Source organism: Macaca nemestrina, chromosome 15 (genome assembly GCF_043159975.1).
Source record: "Macaca nemestrina isolate mMacNem1 chromosome 15, mMacNem.hap1, whole genome shotgun sequence".
In the NCBI taxonomy this organism is placed as follows: domain Eukaryota; kingdom Metazoa; phylum Chordata; class Mammalia; order Primates; family Cercopithecidae; genus Macaca; species Macaca nemestrina.
In genome coordinates, this window is record NC_092139.1 from 32,889,370 (window position 1) to 32,912,246 (window position 22,877).

Sequence of the window (22,877 nt, forward strand, 5' to 3'; positions counted from 1 at the left end):
GGGTGACCACGTCAGCCTTCCATGTGGGCTGCCCGAATCCACTCCTGCCTCCCTACAGTCCATTCTCCACATGGCAACCAGCGGGATATTTTTAAAACCTGTCAGATCATGTCATTCCCCTTCGCAAAGCCTTCCAAGGGCCTCCCATCACACTTGGAATCAAACCCACGCTTCTCCCCTCGGCGTGCAGGCCCTAAACCATCTGGCCCTGCCTGTTTCTCTCACCTCATCTCAAACCACTGTCCCACTTGTTCCTGACACTCCAGATGCGCTGGGGGGATCCTAAAACTCAGCCAGACTCATCCCTGGCTCAGGACGTCTGCACTTGCTCTGCCTGGAACACCCCTTTCCCAGATCCTCCCGTGGCTGGCTCCTCATCAGTTCACACCTTCTCAGAGAGGCCTCCCAGGCCACCCTTGCCAACTCACTCTAGTCTACCACACCCCCCTGTATTATTTTCTCCTTAACCTACACTATGAAATCACCATTTATTTATTTATTTTCCATTCTCCCACTGTGAATCCATGAGGGCAGGGACCTCCCTCCTGACCTTACAGGGCTCTGGGGTTTCTCTCCTTGAAGTTGCCAAGAGCCAGGACACCTCACAGGCTCCTCCTGCCCTCGCTGACTCATTCCTGTCCTTCTTCCAACAGGATGCACTCCCTGATGCCCCTCTAGCCCGGTTAGGCCTTGCTTTCTCTAACATTTCTCAGGCTTGAACTGCGTGAGGCCTGAAGTGAGCCAGACACTGCGGTTCGTGCTGTTAACCTAACAGGCAACTTCTGCTGTCCCCATTTTATAGATGAGGAAACAGAGGCCCTCTGTCTGTTTGGAATCTAATTTACTGACCCCCAGTCTTGTGCTCAGAGAAGAAGCTTGTCCGGGAAGAAACTGGAAGAGCAGAGTGTATACTGCTTGGGGTGGGGGTGAGAGCAAAAAGGCCATGCCTGGTGAGGAGAGTAGAAGCTAGAGTATGAAATCCCTCCTGTCAGGGATCTAAAAACCTGTCTCTTCTGAACCTCACTGCCTCTGTGAACAGATTGCAGCATCGATAAATGAATAGGAGCTCATTCCCTTCTCCCCAGGCCCATCCTACCCTCCCCACAGCAACTTTCCAGTGTCCGCCAGTCCCCCAGAGTTTGGGGGCTGCTCTCTAATGGGCAGGAGGGGAAAAAGATAAGGGGATCCTATGTTCTTGAGAAGCCAGGAAGCTTCTGGCAGTGTCTGCATCACCCCATCTCTCTCCTGTTCTTTGTTCCTGAGTCACCCCAAGTCTCTGGTTCTAGGTCAGGGTTTCTGGCCTGCAACTCAGTCCATTCAGACAGTCAAACCTGGGCCCAAACCTGTACCCATCCCTTTGACCTCAGATCCCGAGTCATTGTCTCTGTCTGTCTGTGGATCAGATCAGCCTGTCCATTGTGTCTGTCCCTTGAACGCAGGGCCAGCCTATTTATCATTCCTGCATTTCTGTCAGGAGTCTGTTAGTCAGTCAGTCTTACCCTGGAATCCTGGCTCAGTCCCTGGCTTAGTTCCAGAATCCTGGAATCCTGTCCCTTAGACTGTGGGTCACATAGTCTCTCAGACACTATGTCCTATTGGCCTGACCCTGTGATCCTGGGTAAGCCTGTCTGCCTGCCCTTAGAGGCCAGGAGCTTCAGTCTGCGTCCCCCGGATGCCAGACAGCTTTCTATCCTGTGAATACGAGGTCTGCTTTTCTTTCTGTGTCTTGATACTGGGTCTGCTTGGTGGTCTGTCTGTCTGTGTCTTGGATGCTGGGTCTGTTTGGTGGTCTGTCTGTCTGTGTCTTGGATGCTGGGTCCACTTGGTGGTCTGTCTGTATCTTTTAGTCCCTCGACTGCTTGGTTCATCTGCTGATTTGTTGCTCAGCTCGTGGCTTGGCGTGACTGCCCGTTTTCCGGCCGTCCTCCCCTGCCTGCTCCTCCTCTCCCTGACTCTGGGTCTCTCTCTGTCTGTGTGTGTCTCTCACATCCTCAGCTCCTCCATCTGTCGGTCTCAGCGTTTCCGAGTGTGTGTTCTCGCCCCTCCCCACTCCCCCTCACAACTCTGGGCCAAACACACAGCAGCTTCCAGCGGCTCCCCCGCTGCCTCTCCATCCAGGAACCACCCTCATGCTGGCTAGCTCCCTGGTCTCCATGCGGGCCAGGGTCTGCAGACCCCTACAGAGGGAACAGGGTGGGCCTGGGAGGCAGATGGGAGAGCCAGGGCTGATGGGCAGGGGCAGGACATCCCCCCAGCTGAGCCCATAGCTAGTCTGTAGGTCTGCAGGGGCACAGTGTGCAGCAGTTACTAATCAGGATAACAGCTCACATTTACTGAGTCCCAACTGGATGACAGGCTGTGCTGAGACTTTTTATACATATGAACGTGTCCATCCCTCTTAACAAATATTTGAAGTGGGGACTACCATTATCCTTATTTCACAGATGAAAAACAGACCTAGAAAGGGACCAGGACTTGTCCCAAGTCACACAGCAAATTAGTGCCAGATCTAGAACTCAGCCCTGGCTCTTCATGGCCTCCTGAGCCAGAGCAGGAAAGAGGAAGGACAAGCCTCGTCCCATGGGATTCCCCTGTTGCCTCAGCTGCCTATGTGGCAGGTTCCCTTGCGTGGAGGGTGTGCAGTACGGCTGCCCAGCAGGACCCTGATAGGACTCCGGTAAGACACGATGGACTTCAGGTTTCACTTGGGATTATATGGGTTTAGAGAAAACTGGGAGAGGGGCAACAATAGTAAGTGGAGAGTCAGGAGACCCAGGTGATTCTGGGAAAGCCCAGCTCCTCGATGGGCCTCAATCTTCCTCCATAAAATGGAAGTAACTGATTCTTGTCTACACCAAGGGGTGTTCATCAAGCCCCTCCCCACCCACCCAACTCTGATAACATTAATGCTCCACAGCTATGTCCTGAACCCAAGTTCTTCTCTCTACCCTGGTGTCACCACCCTGGGCCAAGCCACCCCATTCCAGCAGCTTCCCTGGGGTTCTCACTTCCATCCTTGCCCTCTTCAAGCCTGGTCTTCACACAACAGCAGGGGGATCTTGTAAACTCCTAGGTCAGGGCAGGCCACTCCCCACTACTTTTTTTTTTTTTTTTTTTTAATGGAGTCTCACTCTTGTCACCCAGGCTGGAATGCAGTGGTATGATCTCAGCTCACCGCAACCTCCGAGTCTGGGGTTCAGGTGATTTTCGTGCCTCAGCCTCCCGAGTAGATGGGATTGCAGGCATGTGCCACCACGCCTGGCTAATTTTTGTATTTTTAGTAGAGACAAGGTTTCATCATATTGGCCAGGCTGGTCTCAAACTCTTGACCTCAAGTGATCCACTTGCCTCGGCCTCCCAAAGTGCTGGGAGTGAGCCACTGCGCCTGTCCACTCCCCACTACTTATTTATTTGTTTATTTTGATTTTTAATTTTTTTTGAGACAGAGTCTTGCCCTGTCACCCAGGCGGAGTGCAATGGCACGATCTTGGCTCACTGCAACCTCTGCCTCCTGGGTTCAAGCAATTCTCCCTGCCTCAGCCTCCTGAGTAGCTGAGATTACAGGTGCCTGCCACCATGCCTGGCTAATTTTTGTATTTTTAGTAGAGACGGGGTTTTGCCCTGTTGGCCAGGATGGTCTTGAACTCCTGACCTCAGGTGATTCACCTGCCTCGGCCTCCCAAACTGCTAGGATTACAGGCGTGAGCCACTGTGCCCGGCCCCCACTACTTTTAAAATTAACTCTTCACCATGACCTTTGAGGCCCAGGAGGACACAACCTTTGTCCCTCTCGGGGACCCTCTCCTGCCGCCTCCCTCTCTCCCATGCTCCAGCTCCTACTTCCTGAACACACCAAGCTCACTCCAACCCCAGGGCTTCTGCCTAGAAAGGTCCTCCCTAACGCCTGTCAAACTCTCATTCTCCCATCTCAGCTCAGTGTCACCTCTTCAGAGATCTTTCCCAGCCATCCCCCTCACCACTGCCTGTAACCCCACAGAGCACTTCTGCAGCTCCTCTGGTCACTTTCTGTCATGTTACCCTGTTTTTTTAAGTTACACATATCACAACCTGAAACCGTCTCATTTACTTGTTTACATATTTATTGCCTGTCTTTCCCCCAGTCCTGCAGGTCATGAGAATGGGGACCGTGTTTATGGTGTCCTCTGCTACAAGCCCAGTGCCTGACACATCGTTAATGCACAGTCATTTGTTGAGTGAGTGAATGAATGAAGAGAGTGAATATACTTTATAAACTCTGCTTTGTAAACTCCTTAAGTAAAAGTGGCCAAAAACAGAGGGAAAGAACCCAGGTGAGAGAGTCAGGTAGGCCTGGGCTCAGATCCTAGCTCCATCTCTTACTATGTAGCCCCAGGCAAGTTGCCTCCCCTCTCTGGACCCATCAGCCCAATACCCATGTACAGGGTAACTGTGAAATCAGAAAGTAGTAATGTGTGTAAAAGGCCCAGCTCAGTGTTGGGCACTTGATCAATGGAAGGTTTCAAGGAACTTTTTGAATCAGAGGCCCCATCGGTAAGAAGGAAGTTTGGTTTCTGGCACAGCTGAGACCCACTCCTAGGCTGGCTTTCCCCTGGTGCTCGTTGAATCTGTCCCCAAGGGACACTGGGTAAGAAAAGCACCTTTGGGACAGGTTCACAGGGCAAGTATTCTTTGGGGTCTCTGCCTGCCCCCCAGAAAATAACTCCCACTCATCAAATGCCTTTTATATGTACTTTGCTAAAATCCTCACTGCAGTCCTGTGAGGTTCATGGATATAATCCCCATTTTCCAGATGAGAAAACTTAGTGCCAGAAAAGGGAAGGTTCATTTGACATTTATTCACCAAGCACTTTTTTTTTTTTTTCCTTTTGAGACAGAGTCTCTCTGTCACCTGGACTGAAGTGTAGTGACTCGATCTTAGCTCACTGCAACCTCCGCCTCCTGGATTCAAGCGATTCTCTTGCCTCAGCCTCCTGGGTAGCTGGGATTACAGGTGTGCGCCACCACACCCAGCTAATTTTTATAGTTTTAGTAGAGACAGGGTTTCGCCATATCAGTCAAGCTGGTCTCGAACTCCTGACCTCAGGTGATCCGCCCACCTCAGCCTCCCGAAGTGCTGGGATTACAGGCATGAGCCACCGTGCCCAGCCCACCAAGCACTTTTGAGTACCTACTATGTACCCAAAAATCTGTGCTAAAATGGCTCGTGGACACAATGGTGTGCAAGACAGACCCAACCCACTGATGGAACTCAGTCTAATGGGGACCTGAAGATTAACTAAATCATCAGGTAAACATGTAATAACAAGCATGTTCCACGGGCTCCAGACATACTCCAAACAGGGGTCCCTGCTTCAGCACTGAGGATGGCAGTGCTACTGGAGAAGGGCCAGGCCCAGCTTGGGAAGGGTGTGGTGGTCAGGGAAGGCTTCCTAGAGGAGGTGACTACTGAGCCATGATCTGGGGTTACAGGCATGAGCCACTGCACCCGGCTGGTCTTTATCTTTTTTGTTGTTGTTGTTTTTGAGACAGGGTCTTGCTCTGTTACTCAAGCTGGAGTGCAGTGGCACCATCTCAGCTGAGGGGTTCACCATCACTTGAACCCCTGCCCCCTGGGTTCAAGTGATTCTTCTGCCTCAGGGGCATCCCAAGTAGCTGGGACTTCAGGTGTGGGCAACTACACCCAGCTGATTTTTGTATTTTTTTCGTAGAGACAGGGTTTCACCATGTTGACGGGACTGTTCTCAAACTCCTGACCTCAGGTGATCACCTGCCTCTGCCTCCCAAAGTGCTAGGATTACAGGCATGAGCCACAGCACCTGGTCTTTTTTATTTTTTTTTTTGAGACAGGGTCTCACTCTGTTGCCCAGGCTGGAGTGCAGTGATGAGAGCACAGCTCACTGTGGCCTCGACCTCCTGGGCTCAAGCAATCCTCCCACCTCAACCCCCTGAGTAGCTGGGACCATAGGCATATGCCACCATACCAGGATATTTTTTTAAATTTTTAGTAGAGATGAGGTCTCTCTATGCTGCCTAGGCTGGTCTCGAACTCCTGAGCTCAGGCAATTCTCCTGCCTCAGCCTCCCAAAGTGCTGGGATTACAGGTGTAAACCACCATGCCCAGTCTGGTCTTTATCTTAAGAGTGATGGAGAGCCACAGGAAGGTTTTAAACAGAGAAGTGACAAGATTAGATACCACTTCCTCATGTTAGAGGAAGCATCCTGGCTGTGGGGAACAGATCGCAGGAGGACAAGGCTGAAAGACAGGAGACCAGTTGCCAGGTGAGAGGTAAGGATGGCCCAGACACAAGGCAATAGAGTCTAGAGCCATTAGAGAAATGACTTGCCCAAGGTCACATAGCCAGAAAGCATCAGAGTTGCATCCCAAACCAGGACTGGCTGACTCCCCCATTTCACCATGGGGCATGGATCAAGCTGAGCCAGGCCCTGGGAACCCAAATCTGGTCTATGGGTTCTCCAGGAAACACTCGGTTCCCAGCTATACAGCCTCCTCACCTGCAATGAAGCCCCAGAAGCTTTTGCCGGGGGGGTTAGGGGGATGGCCCTGAGGCCCCCTCCCCATCTGCCTACCCTTTAATGTTGAGTGCGCCTGCAAGAATACAAAATAGGACCTTCCTGGGGTTGTCAGCCAAATGAGTCATAAATGTCAGTAAAGAATGTGATTTTACACGTTTGGCTCCCATTTCATGTGGTGCTGGGAGCTGGAGCTGGGCTGTCTCCCTCCTCCTTAGCAGCCCCCTACAGAGTCACAGCACCTCTTTTTTTTTTTTTTTTTTCTTCTGGGCTAAAGCCAAACATTTCCCAACCACTAATTTTAGGCCCTAACTGAGAAGCTGAGACCCTCTCCCATCCCACTCACCTTCATCAGCTTCCAGCCAGTGTCCCTCTTTTGCACAGCAGAGGAATGGGCAACCCCTCTCCAGCAAAGCATTTGGGGACTAGGTTATGGCCTCTCACATCCCTCACTGTATGAGTGCAGCCAGCTCTCCTCCCCTCTCTGGACCTCAGTTTCCCCATCTGTGAAATGGGTGCAGAGCAGAGACTAAAACCCAGGACCCCATACTCTAGCCCAAGGCCCTTTGTTCCCCCTTTCTTTCTTTGCTTGATATCCTCATGTGGAGTTGGGATGTCATAAGCCAGTGGGGGAGGGGGTTAGATTCCAGCCTCCTGATGGCATCTGAAGGTATCATGGGACCAAGGCAGGGAGAAAACATCACTTCTATTTGTCCCTAGTCTCGGTGTGAGATTCTACGTGGTAGCCAGGGTCTCAAACACCAATGCTCAAAGGGGCTCAGCTGCTATCATTATGAAGGACTGGGGAACTATGTGGCCTGTCTACAGAGGCAGCCACCTGTCAGTTTCGGCCAACTGATGCCCTGGGAGAATATGAGCCCAGCATGACTGGAGTTTCAATTTTTCAAGAATAGGCGGATATTAGGATATTTATGCAAAAAGAAAAACAAGGGAAACATCTCATTTTGGAAATGTTCACAACAAATTAAAGAAATACTATATGAATTTTTAAGAAATTAGGCTGGTGTAGTGGCTCATGCCTGTGATCTCAGCACTTTGGGAGGCTGAGGTGAGAGGATCTCTTGAGCCCAAGAGTTCGAGGCTTCAGTGAGCCACGACTGTGGTACTGCACTCTTGCCTGGGTGGCAGAGTGAAACCCTGTCTTAAAAAAGAAAAAAGAAAGAAGGAAGGAAAGAAAGAAAGAAGGAAGGAAAGAAAGAAAGAAAGAGGAAAGAAAGAGAAAAAGAAAGAGAAAGAAAGAGAAAAGAAAAAAAGAAATTATAATTCCATTTTGTAGGTGTGTGACAGCAGTATTACATATTTTAACAATTTTTTTTTTTTTTTTCAGACAGTCTCACTCTCTCGCCCAGGCTGGAGTGCAGTGGTGTGAACTCAGCTCGCTGCAACCTCCGCCTCCCGGATTCAAGCAATTCTCCTGCCTCAGCCTCCTGAGTAGCTGGGACTACAGGCATGCACCATCATGACCAGCTAATTTTTGTATTTTTAATAGAGACGGGGTTTCACCATGTTGGCCAGGCTGGTCTTGAACTCCTGACCTCAAGTGATCTGTCCACCTTAGCCTCCCAAAGTGCTTGGATTACAGGCATGAGCCATCATGCCCAGTCATTTACTGATGTTTTTGAAGTCTGTCTTTTTAGAGATGTTTGAGATTTGCTTGAAAATAATATGGAAGGGAAGGAAATGGGGTGGGACCTGCAACTATGCTCTCCAACACCTACATGTTCAACACTTGCCATGTATGATTATTTAGACTTTGATTAATTAAAAGTAAATAGTTTAAAATTTAGTTCCTCAGTCATACTGGCCACATGCCAATTGCTCTGTAGCCATGTGTGGCCAGTGGCTACTATATTGGATAGTGCAGATATAGGACATTTTCATGACTGCAGAAAGTTCTGTTGGATGGTGCTGCCCTAGATAAAACAAGGTTGGTCAGGAACCAATAATTGTTGAAGAGAGGTGATGGGGGATCATTATCCTATTCCCTCAACTTTTGCATGTGTTTAAATTTTTATGTAATGAAAGGTTTTAATAAAAAGTAGGAGAAGAACTGGCACAGTGGCTCACGCCTGCAATCCCAGCACTTTGGGAGGCCAACGCAGGAGGATCACTTGAGCCCAGGAGTTCAAGACTAGCCTGGACAATATAGTGAAATCCTGCCTCTACAAAAATTTTGTTTTAAAATTAGCTGGGCATGATGATGTGCACCTGTAGTCCTAGCTACTCAGGAGGTTGAGGCAGGAGAATCACTTGAGCCTAGGAGGCAGAGGCTACAGTGAGCTGAGATCGTGCCACTGCACTTCAGCCTGGGCAACATAGCGTGACCATCTCAAAAAGAAAAGAAAAGTAGGAGAAAAAAATCCTTTGCAGACCAAACCAACACTCTTGAGGCTGGATTTGCCCATAGGCCACTGCTTTGCAACCTGTGGTCTGGTGGTTAAACATCATGGAAACGAGTATCATAAAGTCCCAAGGTTACAGCTACAGACACTTAGAACTAAGGGGCTTTAGAGATGATCTAGTTTACCCTCCAAACTGAAGCAGGAGTCCCTGCTACAGCATCCCTGCCAAAGTTAGCCACTTCCATCTGGACACCTCTGCTGATGCGGAGTTCACACCCTTGGGAACAGCCTGATTGACAGTGTGTTCTTGCTTCTATTCCAAAGACTGTATCTCCCTTTACTTTGAGTTCGCATCTGCCCTCACACTATCTCTGGAGCCACAGAACAACTCTCCTTCCTCGATAGGGTGTCAGTGGGTGAGAGTTAGGACCCGTTATGCCCCTGTCCTAACCCCATCTTGTTACTAAGCAAGTAGGATGGGCTGCGACTTGGGCCAGTAATAGTAGTCATTGTAGTAGATGTTTTCCAGGCATATACTACATGACAAGCCCTGTGCATTTACATTATCTCAAGATATCCTTATAAGAACCTTAAGATGTGGATGCTACCACTATCCCCATTTCACAGGTGAGACAGGAGCTGTGGCTGGTGGAGCAACTTCCCCAGGGTCACGCAACTAGGATGTCATGGCACCTTGATCTGCACTGGTGCCCCAAGCTCTCAGCTACTCTGCTTTCTTGTCCAAGTCCCAGGAAAACTCACCAGAATTCTGAAGTTACTTTACAGATGGAGTAACTGAACCCTAGGTGGTGAAGTGACTTGTCCAAGATTCTGATCTCAAAGGTTCAATCCAGTTCACACCAACATTTATTGAGTACCTACTGCATAAAAGGAACTTGACTTCCTCCATCTCCTAAGTCAGCCACATCTGTATCATTCTGGGAACCCAACCCAGGGTTGTTCCTATTACCTCCTCTTTCCTTAGCCTTAGGCCATTGACAGTTTTAAAGGCTGCAGATGTAGGCCTAACAGACCTCAGTGCTGTGTCCACAACTGCAGAAAGCTCCCACATTCAGCACCTTGCACTTCATCCACAGACCCAATGCCCACTTCAACTGGCTTCATGTTGCAAGAACCCACCACGGACCTCACCAGAGCTGGCTGGGTGCAAGACCACCAGAAGGAACAGAGGATCCACTCTGGGCTAGTCACCATGGGAGAGAGAGAGAAAAAGGGACAAGGCCTCAACTCCCCAGGGGTTTGTGATCCAGTGGGAAAGCCAGCCAGGTGGGCAGATGATCACAACAAAATGTGATCAGTGGTGTGGGGTAAAGAGGAATGAGTAATTGTGCCTGCAGAGGAAGTCTGAGAGGAAGAACCCAGAATGTTAACAGTGCGGACTTTACATTAAAATACAAATTTAAAAATACTTTTCTGGCCAGGTGCGGTGGCTCACGCCTGTAATCCCAGCACTTTGGGAGGCCAAGGCAGGTGGATCACCTGAGGTCAGGAGTTCAAGACCAGTCTGGCCAATATGGTGAAACCTCGTTTCTACTAAAAATACAAAAATCAGCCGGGCATGGGGGTGGGCATCTGTAATTCCAGCTACTTGGGAGGCTGAGGCAGGAGAATCGTTTGAATCCGGGAGTGCAGTGAGCCGAGATCGAGCCACTGCACTCCAGCCTGGGTGACAGAGCGAGACTCCGTCTCAAAAAAATAAAAATAAAAATAAAAATACTTTTCTGATATTTTTTCTTCTGCTTCTCTAAACAATACGTGATTGACTGTTTGTAAGAATACACTTAACTAGCAGAAGACAGTATAGCTTGGTGGTTCCCCCTGTGGGTTTGGGAGCCTGACCTCATGGCTTCAAACCCTGGCTTTGCTCCTTATGAACTGGAAGGCCACTCTTCCCTGTGCCTCAATTTCCACATCTGTAAAATAGGGCCAATAATGCTAGCAAATACTGAGTACCACTATGTGCTGAGTACTGTGCAGAGCACATATATGTTAATTGAATCAGCCTTCACAATGGAGACCTGGGTAGGGATTGCTATGATGCCCATTTCACAGATGAGAAAGCTGAGGTCCAGAAAGGTTAAGTGACTTGCTCAAAGCCACACAGCTCATATGTGGCAAAGCCAGGGTTTTGGGTCTACAGTTCTTCTTCTTCATCCTCGCACTCCCTACCTGGCAGGATTGTCAAGAGAAATGATAGAATCTAAGTCTTAATAAACAGTAAGTATAATAATTTTAAGTAACACCTGATTTTTAAAAAACAGGCAGATGCATACATGCATTTTTTTTAGCTAATTAAACACCAGAGGTAAAATCTTCAAGCAATGCAAGAAATATCTACTTAGTAAGTGGAAACCTGCCCTGACCCCAACCCTCCAGCCCCAAGAGATAATGAGCAGAGGGGAACTTCTTCATGCCTTGTCTATATTGCCTGAGGTTTCAACAAGAATGTATAGCTTTTTCATCAACAGACAAAACAGCCAAACATTTTCCACTTTAGAACAATGACTTTTGCCTGGTTGAGGGAGTGGGAGGTGGTTTCTGGGGGGCAGAGGATAGCATGTGTGGGATTTGTTCAGAGAAAGTTTCTTAGAAGAGGTGGCATTTGAGCTCAGCCTGGAAGGACGTGCAGAATTTCACTGGGAGGAGACTGGAAACGTGTTGGGTGTTGCTGGAGGAAGAACTGCAGGCAGTGGAGAGCAAGGGGGTGGGGAGCAGGTTGTTATGTGGGTAGAGCAGGGAGGAAAGACAAAAGGTCAGGGGGCAAAGGGCCTTAAAGCCAGGCTAAAGCACAGGGACTTGCTCTAGGGACAGAGGAGAGCCATCGCTCTGCCTGCAGGTGGAAGTGGGATTGGGGGTTGGGGTGATTACCAGAGGCTGATAGGATTTCCCAGGGGAGGAATTTGGATGCCCTAACAAAGGGTGGTGAACAGAGAGGCCAAAGAAGATCCCAACCATCCTCCCTCCTCTCCCCAGGGACCTGCGCCCCAGCTGCTGGGTTCAAAGCCATTTCCTGGCAGCCCTCCGCCCTCCCACTCCCCAGAGCTTCTCCTGTGTGGTCTTTATAGATCAAACAGGGGACGCTGGGCCCAACTGCCGCAGCCACTGTGTCTGTTAGGAGCAGCTCTAATGGCCCGTGACAGCTGGATGGGCAAGGGGAGGAGGCAGGGTGGGAGTGGAGAGCCTCCTGGAGAGGGATCTCCCAGGAGGTGGGTGGTGAGGCCCAAAGTGGAACAACCCTACAAAGGCAGAGCAGGGAGGAACCTCATGGATGATCACCGAGTTCAGGGGGTTGTAAACAAGCATCAGCTGTAGGACAGATTATTCAAAACAAAATATTAGACATGTAGCCAACATGTCATAAAAGAGACATTCAGAGATACTTGGGTTAAAATGATGGAGACAGGGCTGTAAAACACAGTTTGAAAACTATGGAATCCAACCCCTGACCTGTTTTACAAATAACAATGACTAATGATCACCGTTGAGCACTTCCTATGTTCCAGGCACTGTGCTGAACACTGAACATTATTTAATTTTCTACTACCTCAAGCCCCATGTGATAGGTTCTATTATTAGAGGGTCCATTTAGCAGATGAGAAAATCAAGGCACAGACAAGTCATGTCACTTGTCCTAAATCACAGAAAGTGGCAGATGCAGGATATGGCTGATTCCAGAGAGTGGATTCTGAACCATTAACTCTGGTCCCAATGGAGAGACTAAGGACCAAAGAAGGAAAGAGGTCACATTAGCTCAGCCTGAAGCAGACCCCCACCCCTGTTGCTACAGCTTGATCCAGTCTCCATTGTCTCTCTCCTGCATCTTTGTAGCAAACTCCTCATGCATCTCTAGGCTTACTCTGCCTCCTTCTAGTCTACTCACTCTCTTTTTTATGCTTTTTCTCTTGGGATGGAGTCTTGGTCTGTCATCCAGGCTGGAGTGCAGTGGCACGCTCTCAGCTCATTGCGACCTCCGCCTCCTGGGTTCAAGCGATTCTCCTGACTCAGCCTCCTGAGTAGCTAGGATTACAGGCGCACGCCACCACACTCAGCTAATTTTTGTATTTTTAGTAGGGATGGGGTTTCACCATGTTGGCCAGGATGGTCTCGATCTCTTGACCTCGTGATCCTCCTGCCTTGGCCTCCCAAAGTGCTGGGATTACAAGCGTGAGCCACTGTGCCCTGCCCTTCCAGTCTATTCTCCACCCAGCAGCCAGAGTGGACATTGTAAAACACAAGCCAAGATCATATTCCTTCTCTGTCCTGGGCTCCCCATGTCATGAAGAGTAAAAGCCCTAGTCCTCGCCATGGCCTCTGAGGCCCTGCATGACCTCGCCCCTGCCAGTCTGTCCACCAGCATCTCCAAATATGCTCCCCTCACTCTATTTCTGCCCCACAGGCCTTCTCCTTGCCCTTCCCTTTTCCTTTGCCTGCAAAACCCTTACCAAGACCTCTACACAGCTTGTCCTCACCTCCTGCAGCCCTCTGCCCACATGCCACCTCCTTGAAGAGGTCCACCCTGACCACCCTATCTCAAAGAGCCACACCTCTCCCCAGCACTCCAGTAGCGCCCTGCCGTTTCATTTTTTTCCCATAGCACTTATCACAATCTGACCCAGGTATTATATATCACATATAACATATATCATAGTTTATTTTTTTATTGGTCCCTTCATTAGGCTATAGAGCTCCAAGAGGGCAAGGACTTTGTCTTGTTCACCACTCTATTCCCAGCACTTAGAACAGTACCTGGTATATAGCAGGTGCTTCATAAATGTCCGCTGAATGAATAACTGCAGATTAAATGAATGACTGCCATGTCATTATGGCTTCAAGGGACTTCAGGACCCCCTTGCTGTCTGGCCATGTGCTCCATGAACAAACCTTTGTTCCACAGGGAGCAAAGACCAGGCTAATGCACTAATCATTGCCAGCAGTTTCTGAGCATTTAACGATGGAACAAGCCCTTTGCTGAACCCTTACACATTACCTCATTAAACCTTGAAACAACCCAAGAGGCGGGTGGGTACAATTATGGTCCCTAGTTTACAACGGATGAGGGATTATTTGCCTTATCAAGGTCACATATAAGAAGTAGTAGAGTCGGATTTAAACTGAGGTCATTTGAATCTAGAGTCCGTGCTCTTAACCATTATGCCAAGAATATAGTTTCCCAGAGGGGAAATCCAGGGCCTGATGTTCACTTCCAGTAGGTCACTAACTCATTCCAGAACTTCTCTGTCATGCAGGGCTTCTTAGGTGACATAGAGTGCAGTGTCCAGGCCCAGGCATAGAGAAGGCATCAGAGGGAGGGCCCCCAAATCCCAACTGCCTAATTTTCTCCCCATTTTGGGGTTCCCAGATCCTGAGAGCCTGGCAGGAATCCCATGTCAGATCGTCTGCCACTAATTGGCTTAGCAAACCATGCTTATCTGGGTGAAGCTGGGGCCCAGTGAGTTTAAGATTAGGAAAAGCAGGATTCATGGCTTACTGCTCTGCTGCCTACAGGGCCAGGGGGACAGGGTTAGGACTTTAATTGGCTTGAGAACCCTGGGCGGTTTAACAGCTCAGGAATTTTAAAGGGAAGGGAGGGATGAAGATGCAGGTTGGTGTCCAGGACACAGCTAGCTTCGTGCCCCGCCAGAGGATCTGTTTGCTGTTCTCTCAGAGGGTCAATCTCTTTGTGCACAAAGACATTGTTTGACATCTTCCAAAGTAGCCAGTGTGTGGTGTAAAAGATAGAGCTAGGTTTGGGACTGATCACCTTTCCTCACTTCCTCAGTGGGTGACTTTTGGACAAAGTTACTTGACTTCTCTCAGTCTCACTTCCTTATCCGATAAATTGGTATAACAATAGTCACCAGGGGGAGGGTTTCAGAGTAACATGAGATCACATGCCTGAAACACTCCCATGCGGCCTGTGGGGACATGGTAGGTGTGCAGTGTCTGTGTATGCTTTTTCCTCTTCTCTCTCTTCAGAGTCTCATTTTATGTTTAAATTAGTAATAAAATATTCTGTGTGAAAAGACCTTATCAATTTGAAGAGCTAAACCAGAGGTTACAAAGAAGACAGGCTAATAAATATGTTTCCTTTGGTTGATACTATTTTTAAACATCTTAATTAGTAGTCAAATTTTGGACAGTTCACGGAAAAATCTCAATTTCCCATTTCTCTTGAGAAATCAAGACTGGGTCCACGATTTCTCATGGCATGATCAGCTGGAGCTTCCCTTTGCCTCAGACACTACTTGCCCCCGAATGTCCTCTTGTCTGACACCCCTTGTATCTTATGGTCTGTTACCTGCCTGAGTCTTCAAAGCATTTGAATTTTTAATCCAGCATTTTACAAGTCTAAGAAGTTGAAAAATATCTTCATGATTATAATTATTTTATTCAGAATTGAGGAAATGGGATCAGGAGGTGAGTGGCTGCCTAGCCTCCTAGGTATGATTCTGGAGGACTCAATCACACATCTCCTTCCTCATTACCCCAGGCCCCACCACTCAGAACATCTGTGGGAACATCTCAAGTGGTAAGCAAATGTGCTGGGCCAACATTGCTTAATTTCTAGGAATGCCAGCCCCTGCAGCTTCTCTATACCTTCTCTGGATTTTCCCTCCATTTGTCCAGGCCCTTAGCCATTTTAGAATCCAAAGATTTTGGGGGAAAGGGCCCAGAGGCTTTTGCTTTGGCAATAAACCCAGAGTCAGAATTTCAGGAATGGGAAACTCTTAAGGTCATCATATCGAATCTCATTTCACACACAGGGTAACTGAAATTACCCAAAGATGGAAAGAGCCTTGCCCAAGGTCACCCAGGAAACTATAGTCACAAACTAGGATAAAGGTGTCAGCCTCCTGACCAGATCACTCCCCAATCCAGCCTTTTCCCCATAATACACACTGTTTCCATCTTCACCCACATAGTTCAACTCCCTGCCCCTCTTTTCACATTCTTATCTCAGTGCAACAGAAGCCCTGACTTTCTATCATACTGGAATCTTGGAAACTCAGATTCATACTTCTTTAAGATTGAGGGACACTTTAGTGGCATAATTACAAGGTGGATACATTGAACTCAGGCTTTAAAGGCAGAGAGCCTGGAGTATCAGCTCTTCAAGTTCCTAGCTGTGTGACCTTGGACAAGGATGCTCCCTCTCTGAGCCTCCATTCCCTCATCTGTCAAGTAGAAACTATAACGCTAACCACATGACAAGATGATTAGAAGGGGTACAGGAGATATAGCAGGTAAAAAGGCAGCCAGTAGGCTTGGCACAAAGTCAGTGTTTAATAAAATAATTGTTATAGAACTGTAAATTAGGGCTTTTAGGTCTAAGTGAAATAGTACAGATATGATCAAAGGGAAGGATGGACAAATTAGAGCACATAGACTCTTTCTAAATTGTTACAGGATTGATACTGCTAGATCCAATTTTTTCAAAGGGAAGCTATGACTCTGGGTTTTTAAAATACCATACAAGCCACACAAAACACTTCCACAAGCCACATTCAACCTAAGCGCTATTAGATTGTTATCCCTACAAACTTATCTCATCCCAGCTCCCTCATTTTGCAAATGGGAGATAGTAGAAATAGCTAGTCCTTTTAGCCATATCCAAGAAACCGTAGAGATGAAGGGATCCTTAGCAATTCTAGCTACTCCCCTGAGACCCCACACCCATGGCCATTTTTGCCCCGTTTGAGGGAAACTCAGTTTACGCTTAACAAAGAAGAGAAGTATTAGTTTCTTGTAAGTGGATTCTGAATGGGGGGATAGCCAGTGAGTCAAAGGGCATCTGGCCCACTTAAGGCTGAAGGAAAAGGGGGATGAAGCTTGGCTACCAAGAATAGGAAGTTACCATTTCAGAATCTAAAAATATCTTTCACCATCTGTCCACTCGGGCACAGAATGATAAATGCAGATTAGTTCCTGGATGTACACATGAGTATTTTTATGTGTCACGCTAATAATAATAACACCACCTTGTGTGGATAGAGCTCCACCCCCCTTTTCCCCTAGGGTAAGCTAAGTGGAATATACACATCATCTTGGCAGGAATAGATAGGGAAACAAAGGCACAGAGATTCGACAACATAACAAGAGTGACACAGCAAGTGAGCAGCAGGGACAAACCCTAGGAGTCCTGTTTTCAACCCTCAGCCCCAAACTGAATCTTCTGAGTTAGGCAGAATGTGTTAACAAGTAGAAGAATAAATATAACAACAGCAGTAATCACTTTTTATATCTCTAGAGTGACTTTTTCCATGCTTTCCCCATGCTCTTAAAATGTTGTAGTCTACAGGGCCCACATGCAGACCTCTCACCTGACCATCCCAACAGGTAAGAATAATGCAATTATAAGACAATGAGATAAGAGGAGTAGGGATTCTCCCTCATTTCATAGGAGAGGAAACTGAGGCTTGGAAGGAGGAGGGCAGCTTGCCTAAGATCATACAGTAAGCAAGTTCATTCGTCAGAGCACGGAAGAGCCTAAGCTACTAAATAGAAATTCAGATTCAAGAGGAGCCCTAGGTTATAATTACCCCTCTCTCCAGTTAACTTAGTGCAGCAGGCACCCTCAGTCCTGGCAGAGGAAGAAGACTGGAAGTGGGCAGCTTGAACAAAGCCTCAGTTTTGCATTACCAGTTTGGGATTAAAGGGCAGCCAGTGGCCATCTAATCTCAGATTCAAGATTCCAAATCCCCTTGGCCCTGTTGGAAGGGGAGGACACTTAGTTGGGAGAAAGGGGGTCATAGGAAGTAGAAGGAACCTGAGGTTTCCCCAGTTGGGTCCAGCATATCTTTCTCCAAAAAGCCCAAGAAGTTTAGGCGGGATATTCATTTAGCTGTCTCAAATTCTGTGGCTCTCCTTGCAGATTGTGAATGAGCTGCAATTCTGAACTGAGCATCTTTGAGAGCAGGAAAGGACTTCTGAGATCTTTCCTGAGCCCAGGCTTGGCACTCAGGCAGAGAGGAGTGGGTTATGGCAGAATGGGGCCCTGTGGTCCTGTTTCAAGCTTCACATTTATCCTCATGAGCCCCGGATCCTCCCCACTCATGCACACCCCTGAGGATCTCTTTCTCTCCTTTCTTACCCCATCTCCTCCCCTCTCAAATGCCAGGTCAGACCAGATGGCACTGGGGTTGGTCAGGGCTTGGGGGCAGAGGTTAGGGAACAGCCGACTGAGAAGAAATTGGAGCTGCAATGGGGTGGGGCGGGGCGGAGGTCAGGACAGGAGGGTAGCCCGGAAAGGTCAGATCAGGGCTGGGACGGCAGGTAGCCCTTCGCCACCCCCCGTCCTCGGGCTCAGCTCTCTCCACCTGCGCTTCTCCTACCTCCAGACCTGGCCCAGCTGCAGGAGGTGGACGAGGGTCTGCAGCAGCCAGATGCAGAGGCGGCAGCAGCGGCGGCGGTAGGCGCTGGCCGAGGAGGGCGCAGGCTGGGGACCCGGCTCGGGGCTGCCTTCTTTGGTCCGGAAGGCGCCGGCGCTGTCCTTGGTGCTGATGGCGGCTTCGCCGGCTACGCTGTCCTTGGTGCTGACGGCGGGTCCCGGGGACCCTGCAGGCTCCGAGTAGTCGTAGACGAACCAGCGGAAGCTCAGCAGCTGCACGACCAGTGAGGGCAGGAGCACAAACAGCAACGTGAGGCTGAAGCAGGTGTGTTGACCCTGCAGGTAGTAGGAGGCCGCCAGCCACAGGTCCGTGGCGCCGTCGGAGAAGAACACGAGCAGCGCGCACAGCACCCAGCAGCAGTCCCGCAGCTCGTAGCGCGGCCCCGGGCCGCCCGCCCCGACGCTCCCCGGGGGCCCGGCCGCCGCCGCCGCCTCCCCGCACCCGCCGGCACTGCCCCGGGCTCCACCGGCCACCCCCTCCGGGCCCGGGCCGGCCGAGGCCGCCGCTCCATCCGACTTCGCGGCCATGTTGGCGGAGCGGGAGGCGGGGAGCGACTTCCGGGCGGCGGAGGGGGGTGCGGCGTGGGGAGGACCTTGCGCGGGCGGCTCCTCTTCCTTCTTCTCTTCTTCCTCCTCCCCTCCACTTCAATTATTCATTCTCCTCGGCGCCGCCCCGCCCCGCCCCCACCCTCCTGAGCTGCGGCCGGAGGGGGGCAGCCCCCGGGAATGGGGAAGCAGGGGAGGGGGGGCGCATCCCAGGTCACCCTCTCCCTCCTTCCTCGGAGGCGCGGGGCTCCAACCCCATGCTTTCTGTCTCTCATCTCCCCCCGGACTGCACTTCCTTTTTTCTTTATCACTGCCGCCTTCCCATTCTCTCCACTTCGTTTTTCTCCTGTGTTCACCTCCAGGGGTCTGGGTCTGATGGGGGGTGGGTATGGGTGGGTGGGGGACTTGGAAGAAAGGAGCTGGGGGACTTGGGCGGGCCCCCCAGTAACCCTTTAGCAGTCACTCCATGCTAACGCTCATTTCCAGTTTCCTGAGTGTTCACGTATTGTTCCGTCCCCTCCTTTGATCTTGAGAGGTCCCCTTTTCTTATTGTCTTCGTTTTGAAGCTGAGAAAGCTGCAGCTCTGAGTTGCTGTCTCTTCCTTACTCTCCCCTTTCCCTCCCTCAGGGACTGCCTTCATCTGGCTACAGCCCTAGTAGAGTAGGGGGAGGGAAGGGGACAACATCCAACATCAAGAGGAAAGGGATGGGAGGAAACACCAGGTGGAGGAAAGAGCAAGTGCAAAGGCCTGGAGGCCTGAGATTGGAGGGCATATCTTCAAGCAAGTCGATCTCAGATCCAGGGGAGTAGAAAGATGGGGAAGATGGGGCTGGAGAATTCTGAAGATGAGATCCTAAGGGGCCAGAAGGTGGCCTTTATCCAGCGGGCAATGGGAAACCACTGCAGAATTTGAGCAGAGGAGTTATGTGGTCACATCAGGATTTAGAAAGAAGACCCAGCAGCCAGAGTAGAGAAGCGATCACAAGGAAGCAGCCTGGGGCTGGTGAGACCAGAAGGAGATTATAGCAGTAATCTATGAGAGGGGGTGGGGTTTCCACACATCCTGGATACCCCAAGCTCATCTCCCATCTCCGCCTTTGATCAGATTGGATGTACCCAGGCATTTATTATACAAACACTCATGTAGTAGTGTCTCTTTGCCTGGTACTGTCCAAAACACTACAACTACTAACTCATTTTACCCTCACAATTTGTGAGCTAGCTCCTTTTTTCCTCCCATTTTACAGACGCAGAAACTAAGTAACAGAGAAATTAATTTGTTTAGGGCTGCACAATTAGTAGGAGCTAGAGCCAAATTCATGCCCATCATCTGGCTCCAGAATAGGCTTTGCTACCCTTCAAGGGGAGGGACAGAGGAGGGGCAAAGGGTAGGGGGTGAAGAAAGAGGAGCTGAGGAAGGGAAGCAGGAGAACCAACCTGCCTCAGAGTGGCACGGAAGAGAGGATGAAGGGAGACAGCTGCCCTGGGTCAGGAAGGAGAAGCCATCTGCAGTCCTGCAGCCTGGCATCCTTTTCATGCCCAGGGACTGTTTTGGTCTCAGCAATGCTTAGGAGGTTGGGGTACCAGCTGTTGCCCAAGGCTGAAAACAGAGCAGAAAGAGTTAGGGATTAAGGGAGTTTTCCAGCATGGATTCAAGGCTGACAGTCCCCTATTGACAGGCATGTTTAGTGAGCAAGAGTGTTTATGGGTCGGGCTGGAAGGTCTAAATCCCAGTGTAATTTAGAAAGGAATATCTCTGCTTTTTCTTTCTCTCCCACAACCCTAGGCAGGAAGACTAATGAAGTGCAGAGAGCCCTGGATGGTAGCGGGCAGGGGAGAAACTCTGGCCGCAGCCACCCTGAGGGTCCTCGGTCATTTCTTGTATGTGTCTTGATCTCTTCCTTTTCACTGGTGTCTGGATAGGATATGGCAAAGTTAGAGTCCCACTTTTGGGCCCCATCCAAGTGAAGGCAGCCTCTCTACTTCCCATGATGCTCTATATCCCAGGATTTGCCTATTCAAACAGGCAGCAGAAGACAGGTTTTTTAGGTCTGAGACTCCACAGCCAGGGAATCTGGGTTTAAAACCCATTCAGCAGCTGGGTGCAGTGGCTCACACCTGTAATCTCAGCGCTTTGGGAGGCCGAGGTGGGCAGATCACGAGGTTAGGAGTTAGAGACCAGTCTGGCCAACACAATGAAACTCCGTCTCTACTAAAAATACAAAAATTAGCCGGGTATGGTGTAGTCCCAGCTACTTGGGAGGCTGAGGCAGGAGAATTGCTTGAACTTGGGAGGCGGAAGTTGCAGTGAGCCGAGATCAGGCCACTGCACTCCAGCCTGGGCAACAGAGCAAGACTCTGTCTCAAAAACCAACCAACCAACCAAACAAACAAACAAAAACCATTCATCCCTTCCTGGCTCCATCACCTTGGGCAAGTCACTTAATTTATCTTCAGGGAAAAGTAAAATGAGAGATAACCAGTGCCTTCCTTCTAGGACTGTGGTGAGGATAATTAAAGCTAATTATTAGACTAGGGTGATGTCTCCTGCAGGAAACCCTCCTGACTCTCCCACCCAGCCGTGCCCTGCTCCTTGTCTCACAGAGAAGTCTCCCTGACACAATCCTGTTATGAGCTTCCATAATATCTTTGTTTTTTCCTTCTTAATATCAGCACATTGGCAATCTATGCTTGCCTGTTCGGAATTGCCTGGGAGCTCCATGAGGATTGGAACAATTCATCTATTTTCTTCACCACCAAATCTCCTAGTGCCCGGTGCTATGCCGGGCACTCAATAGGTATTCTACAAAAATCATTAAGTCAATGAATGAATGAATAAGTGAGTGAGTGATCACCCCTACAAATATGTTCTGAGGCTGGGCATGGTGGCTCACACCTGTAGCCCAGCACTTTAGGAAGCGGAGGCAGATGGATTGCTCAAGCCCAGGAGTTTGAGACCAGCCTGGGCAATATGGCCCCATCTTTACAAAATAGACAAAAATTAGCCAAGTGTGGTGGCATGCACCTGTAGTCCCAGCTACCGGGGAGGCTGAGATGGGAGGATCACTGGAACCCAGGAATTTGAGGCTGTAGTGAGCCATGATCATGTCTCTGCACTCCAGCGTGAGTGACAGAGTAAGAAATCATTGTGCAAAAAAAAAAAAAAAAAAAAAAAAAAAAAGGATAGGTTCTATAGGTTCTTCCCATTTTATAAACAAGGTAACTTATTCAGACAAGGGCAGTGACTTATGGAATTATTAAGCCTTTCTGTGTGTCACGAGCTGTACTAAGAACTTTACTAGTACCATCACATGTTATCCTCAAACCAGCCATTTCTCAGGTAGAAATTGAAATTCAGGGAGGTACTGTCACAAATGCCATTTGTTAGGAAGTAGCAGAGTTGGCATTCAAGAACTCTATGCTAAAAGTTCAGGTGACTAGGGGGAGTGACCAGGAGAAGGATTTGAAGCGTGGATGAGGTATGGAGGTGACCCACCTCTCCGGGGTATTGTACAGGGGACTCTACCCTGAAGGGGTTTGGGCTGGTGTGTTCCGAGTGGCCCGCCAGTTCAGAGATTCAGACAAAAACCAATAGGAGTGCACAGAGGTGATGTTCCAGTGGTGGGGGCTGGGGTGGGATCAGCTTGGGCAAGCACTCTGCAATAGGCAAGTTCAAGGACTGAGAAGAGGCTGAGTCTGTCTTGTGTGGAGGGAGAAGGTGGCCGCAGCCGGTCAGAACTGGAAAAGTCCTTTGGGATTTCATCCAGCTCTCCAAGCCCCTCTCTCATTTTACAGGCAGGGACTCTGAGACTCAGAAAGAAGTCCCATGTTTTGCAAGTGGCAGGAGCCAATCTGGGAGCCTTTCCCTAGTCCCCCACATCTCTGACCTTTGTTGGGAATCACTCTTTATTGTTGCTTAGGCTGGAGTGCAGTGGTGCAATCATAGCTCACTGCAGCCTCAAACTCTTGGACTCCAGCGATCCTCCCACCTCAGCCACCTGAGTAACTGGGACTATAGGCACATACCA

At 49.4% G+C, this 22,877-nt stretch overlaps 1 protein-coding gene across 1 annotated transcript in view; it reads right to left on the reverse strand.

Moving 5' to 3' along the window:
• Positions 1 to 18,856, reverse strand: part of LOC105496174 (XK related 7) — a 32,731-nt gene extending 13,875 nt beyond the window's left edge. Inside the window, exon 1 of the mRNA XM_011766325.2 lies at positions 18,248 to 18,856. Coding sequence (XP_011764627.1) covers positions 18,248 to 18,831 — 584 coding nt within the window. The 5' untranslated portion in view covers positions 18,832 to 18,856. The remainder of the gene's footprint in view (positions 1 to 18,247) is intronic.
• Positions 18,857 to 22,877: the final 4,021 nt, after the last annotated feature.